The sequence below is a fragment of the Syngnathus acus genome, chromosome 17, assembly GCF_901709675.1.
Source record: "Syngnathus acus chromosome 17, fSynAcu1.2, whole genome shotgun sequence".
NCBI lineage: Eukaryota > Metazoa > Chordata > Actinopteri > Syngnathiformes > Syngnathidae > Syngnathus > Syngnathus acus.
The window spans coordinates 6,246,976-6,253,137 of record NC_051102.1 but is presented as its reverse complement, the minus strand read 5'-3'; the positions used below and the strand labels follow the sequence as shown (position 1 = coordinate 6,253,137).

The 6,162-nt window shown below is 45.7% G+C and overlaps 1 protein-coding gene across 1 annotated transcript; it reads right to left on the bottom strand.

Annotated features, from left to right (window-relative positions):
• Positions 1–434: 434 nt before the first annotated feature.
• On the bottom strand, positions 435–5,910 carry LOC119137317 (elongation factor 2). Its single transcript, XM_037276552.1, has 14 exons — positions 5,757–5,910; positions 4,278–4,492; positions 4,007–4,188; positions 3,727–3,938; positions 3,474–3,652; positions 3,299–3,404; positions 2,969–3,221; positions 2,705–2,900; positions 2,503–2,626; positions 2,136–2,378; positions 1,701–2,054; positions 1,448–1,630; positions 1,242–1,374; positions 435–1,052 (listed from the first exon to the last, which is right to left on the bottom strand). Exons 1-14 carry the CDS (start codon positions 5,757–5,759, stop codon positions 859–861), a joined length of 2,577 nt encoding a protein of 858 aa, XP_037132447.1. The 5' UTR covers positions 5,760–5,910; the 3' UTR covers positions 435–858.
• Between the last annotated feature and the right edge of the window lie 252 nt (positions 5,911–6,162).

Below are 6,162 nucleotides of genomic sequence, written 5' to 3'. Positions count from 1 at the left end.
GCTGGTGCTATGGCTAGTGTCCAAGAAGACGAGGAAATTCGCTCCCCTTTGGGCTTCAAGTCATTCGTTTGGAAGCACTTTGTAATTTCCTAAATAAAGAGTTTGCAGTACCTTGTTGATTTTGCGTATGAATTGTTATAAATCAGGATATTGTTCTATATCGATCGTAGAGCACTATATCGTGATGTATCGTGAATGAATCACAGCAGGCTTTAAGATATCGGCAAATATCGTATCGTGTTTCTTTGTATCGATATATCGTATCGTGACAAAACCCGCGATTTACACCCCTATTATCTATGTATGTTTCTTCAGAAAACTTGAATAAAGAGAGGTAATAGAAATTAGTCATGAATGAGGGAATTTGAATAAGGACACTGGTGTGCTTTTTGTTTTGTTTTTCCACACTTAAAAACAAAATAAGCCGCTATATCTGCACTTGAATGTTTTATTCATTCTGATCAGCAAGGTTCAATGAGAGCTTGACCACTTGTGAAACATTCTTGCTTGCAGTCAACTTATGACATTATTGCAGCAGTATGACAGTGCACCATTGTGGCAGATGAAAATGGCAAAAGGGGGCGATGTAAACGACTAATTCAAAGAATTAAATGATCATCGAACAGTTCTACTCCCCGGAACCTTTGGCCTAGGCACTTGGTGTACTGTTTCTGTGAGGTAAACATCATTGCCCCCACCAGCCTACAACAACACATGCATAAGCTTTTTTTTTTTTTGAAGTGGAGACTTCAAATTGGACTTATGTGCAAACTTTTAAAGCAGGTGCAAATATTTTTTTAAAGTGCCCACAAACTTAAGAATTGAGTGATAATATGTACGTAAATCAAGGGTTAGTTATTACAATTTATCCAGGTAGTTGTCCAGAGCGGGGATGCCCTCTTTGAGCCCTTTACGCTTCCTAATTTCAGCAACTACTTGAAAGGGTTTGTTGGCGGGATCTCTGGGGTCACCTTGGAGGATTTGCCAGTGGTCAAACACGCATTGAGGAAAGGCTTGACCCCCGGTGTTACTACGCAGGTCGGCAGTGAATCCTTGAAAGAAATGACATTGACCTATTAGCTACCCGATCCGTATTTTGCACTGAGGACCCCGACAGAATCCAAGATGACTACAGAAATGCGCTTATACACGTAAAAAAAAAAAATCCTTTCAAAAATAGACAGATACATGCTGTATTTTTTTTTTTTCCTAAGCCTGGGGGTGTTGCGTAATCTACTTACCAAAGGATTCGTTGACAGGCAGGTAGGCTTTAACCACAAAAATGGGCGTTCCGATCACTTGAGATTCCTCAAACACGTGACCTCGTTTCCTGTTCAGAACACCGTAGATCCCGCCCACCACTGCCTCAGGGCACTGTAAGGAAAATGTCAGCCTTAGACACCAACGGTGGGAGAGAAATTTCTTTTCAACAATTGATGAAATTGACCTGAATCTCCACCAGGTAGACTGGCTCCATCAGGCGAGGTTGAGCAGTGAGCTGGCAGGCGTACAGAACCCTGCGGGCCGTGGGAATGATCTGCCCTCCACCGCGGTGGATGGCGTCGGCGTGCAGCGTCACGTCGTGGATGTCGAAACGGACCGCGCGCATGTTCTCCTCACATAGTGCGCCCTGGAGAATCAGAAATGAACCGTTTCACTTCACTCGTACTACCATTGATTGGCTTCACAGATGGCTCCACCTCTTTAGTAGCCCACTGGAAACCAGCCACCACGCTGTCCTTAATCTCGTTGAGGTACTGGACCCCCTTGGTCACGTCGATGAGCAAGTTGGGCCCGGTTCCATCCGGACCAAAGCACCAGATCTTCCTGGCTTCGGTCACCTCCCACTCGTACTTGTCGGCCAGGTAACGCGCGCGAGCTTTCAGCTCCTGGCGGGCCGTGACGTCACCCTTCTCGATGTCTTCGGCCAAGCCGTCCGGGAAAGGACGGGACTTCATAAAGAGACGATTGTGCTTGTTTGGAGACTTGGAGAGACACATCTGGTGTGATTCCTCAGTTACTGTCTCTCTGTAAGACACAACTGGGTCTGATTTCTGCAGAGGGGGGGGTGACAAATGACCCTTATTTAAGCTTTTGAATTGGATCTCATTTGATTCTAGGTATGACTTCCCTACCTTCAGTGGAATGCAAGCATGGTCCTCCTCCAAGTCCTTGAGGCAGATTTCCAGGTGCAGCTCTCCTGCTCCTGCAATGATATGCTCCCCAGACTCTTCGATGATGCACTGCACCATGGGGTCAGACTTGGCCAGGCGCTTCAGGCCCTCCACCAGCTTGGGCAAGTCGGCCGGGTTCTTGGCCTCCACGGCAACTCTGACGACGGGACTGACGCTGAACTTCATCACCCTCATGTTGTGGGCCTGCGGAGGAACACTATTGAGTTTGCACATGCTCAACTAATGATCAAATTTCATTTTATTCTTAAATCTGTGCTATATTTGTTTTAATTCTGAAGGTCTCTAAACAACTTGAAGCAAACAATACTTGTTCAAAAGTGGTGATGGTCCCCGTCTTCACCAGGAACTGGTCGACTCCGACGAGGCCTACAATGTTACCACATGGAACATCTTCAATAGGCTCCACATATCTTCCCATCATTAGGATGGTCCTGAATAAGAGCATAAAGGACACCTTGAGAAAAATCGTACACTTTTTGATAATTTGTTTCTTTCTAAAATTAGCTCACCTTTGGATGGGCTTATTATAGAGATCTTCTTTCTTCCCAGGGGTGAAGTTTGGCCCCATGATGCGCACCTTCTGGCCGGTGGACACACATCCGGAAAACACACGGCCAAATGCATAAAAGCGACCCTTGTCAGTGGTCGGGACCATCTTGGAGATGTACATCATCAGGGGAGCTTTGGGATCGCAGTTCTTAATACCTGTAAAAACACAAGACGATGTCACAAGAGAAAGAGAGCACTTCAGCCACGTTCCGTTTCCTACTGACCCATGGCGGCTTCATCATCTCCCGGGCCCTCGTAGAGCAGCTCACAGCGGTATTTCTGAGCGGTGACAGGTGAGGGCAAGTGGATGGTGATCATCTGGAGCAGGGCCTCCCCGGCAGGCAGCCAGCGACGCATCACCGCCTTCAATAGAGGCTTCCCCTCCTTCTCTTTGTCCTCCGAATCCAGCTTGATGTCAAGCTTGTCGATGAGTTTGCTCGTCTCATCCTTCTTGAAATTCATGATAGCGTCAAACACCTGATGGAGACAATTGCAGGTTGAATGGGAATTCTTCAGCGAGGCCCTCGTGAGGCATTTCGACGGCTGCTCTTCACCTTAAAGATCGGGTCCAAAATAAACTGGCAAAAAGAGCGAGGATATTTCTGGCCATCGGGACCCGTGGCCGTCTTGGTGAACTTGCCGGTGCTCGGATCGACATATCTGCAAGGAGCACGTGAATTATTAGATGTACAATAGTTGTGGAGGGGTTTGTGGAGTCAGCCGCTGTACCTGTCCCCCCACAGTTTCTTCATCATGTCTTCCACTTTCTTACACCTCTCTGCTGGACTCATCTGAGCTTCTCCTTTAGCAACAAACTTGGCCACATACATCTCAGCAAACTGCTTCAATGTGAAAGCCCAGCCGTGGAGGCCGGATCCAAAGCCCACCGTACCTATAACGGGCTCAATCTGAGGACAAAATACGGGTGTTGTTTTGAAAAAGACAATTGCTGGTGCCGAAGGCATTTTGGCGCCCGGCCTACCAGGATGTTGCCCATGGGTCCCCCCTCATCCTCTCCATAGGTGGAAATAATGACGTTAACGTTCTCTATGATCCGCTGGAAGGTCCTAAAGAGCTCATCTGTGTCCAACTGAAGTTCCAGCAAGGCCCGGTCCATTTTGTTCATCATCAGAACTGGCTTGATGCGCTCAGCGATGGCCTGCCGCAGTACAGTCTCCGTCTGCACGCACACCCCTGTGAGCGCAAACGAGAGGTGAGCCTAACTGGAGAATTGTGTGGCGGAGGTGTTTGACGGAGACTACCAGAGACACAGTCCACCACCACCAAGGCTCCATCGGTCACCCTGAGGGCCGCAGTAACCTCAGATGAGAAGTCAACATGACCCGGAGAATCAATGAGATTGATGAGGAAGCCGTTTCCATCTTTGCACTGCTTGATGAAGACCAAGTCCTTGTCGCTGAGCTCATAGTATAAGGAGATGGCCCTGCAACAGCAGGAAAAAGGAGAACGCCCTTTCGTTTTTGGGCCAGGATCCAGTCACATGACTCATGTTCAATTACTTGATGCACATACGTGGATTTGATGGTGATGCAACGCTCCTGCTCGTCTTTGCGTGTGTCTGTGAAACGAGTCTCTCCGGCGCGGGATGAGGCAATGATGCCCGCCTTGGACACCAGCGAGTCCGTCAGCGTGGACTTGCCGTGATCCACGTGGGCGATCACGGACATGTTCCTGATGTTGGACTTTTTGTCCATGATGGCTCGGATCTGGTCCACCGTGAAGTTAACCTGGTAGAATAGCGACACATGCTTGCGTTTACTTCACATGAAGGTGCATTTCAATCGCTGATCCTTTCATTCGTGTGCTTCTGCAACGGTTCCAAGTTGGGTTATAAAAAGAAAGTCATTTTGAAACTGAATATATCGAGCTGGCACTGCAGACTAAAACAAACGTATCTTAGTAAACTGGCTGCATAGTTTTTTATATATATTTTATTTATATTATATTTTTTTCTAGTTCGTGTTAGCAGAAAAAAAACTATACTAAACCTTAATTCTACCTAATTATAACCATTATACACAAACATCACAACAACTTGTGTCACAAAGCACATTTCTTCCTTTGTGAAATTGGCATGTTCTTTAGGTTTTCTGTTGGTACCTCATCAGACTATGTATACAGAGCCAAGTGACAACATTGTAACAGTTTGGTTACAAAAATGGGTGTCATATCTTAATGTTATTAAATAAAGACAGCAATGGGCAATTTCAATACATATATTAGCAAAAAAAAGTAGATATGCATTACTTTCCTTTAGGGGACCACTTAAATGATGTCGCGGGCCTGATTCGGCCCTCGGGCCTAGAGTTGAACATTTATTCAAAAGTAAATAATGATAATAAACATACGATTGAATGATTAACTCCATTTCAGCGTCAATCAAATTAAGCATTATGACACAAATTTGGGAAGGTTGAATAATGTGCAAGTGGACCTAATGATGCAACAATAACAAGTAAGACGTCCATATTTGGACAACCCACACGAACTTATTTGTCACGATTTAACTTTACGAAATTGATTGCGCAATGCATGCTACTTTCTTCATTTTGCAACAGTCCAATTCTATTTTAATCACCTTACGTTATGGAGTGAGTGAAGCCTACGTCATTTCGGGATTCAGTTTAATAATATCATATTTATTGGATATGACGCGAAGCAACGGCGGATAATAATAATAATGCTTTGCTGTGGTCGTCAGTGGAGAAACTAGGCCGAGGCTACAGCCTGGCCCCGTTTATTTTTTCTTTTGTAAGAACTGAATCCATCACACAGGCGCACATACCATCACGTATCACCACCTAAGTACTCAACACACATATATGTTTATACCCTCACGCACACACACCCAACGGGCTAGATATGCGCGAGTTGCGTTCATATAACAACAACGTGAATGTTTTTTTTTTTTTTTTTTTGTCAAGCTTCTGATAAGCCACGACAGATTGTTCAGTGCACACATCAAGATAACGCGAGTCGACACAGACTCACCATTTTGACAATTTGTGCGTCTTCGTCACGTTATTGCTGCGGAACGACGCGGTGGCAAAGTGCGTGCAGAGACGCCGCAGTTTAGCCAGGCTGCGCTGAGGCACTCGAACACTAGAGGGCGCTACTGTGCTTCCTCTATACGCAGCTTTGTGTGGATAAAGAGAAAGACAAACTCTTGAAGAAAAAAATAAACGCAATACTTTGATTATTCTTATCTGGATAGCGACGTTTGCTTCATTCTTTTAAGGCCTAAACAATCACAATGACCCTCCAGCAAAAACTTCATTGACTTTTCTTGGATTAATAGCAGACCTCCACCAGGTGAGGGCAGAGTATGACAAAGAAATGGATTGAGAAAGAAGTGCGTAAGCAGAGAGATGACGCTTCCGATGCTGCAAAGGGATAG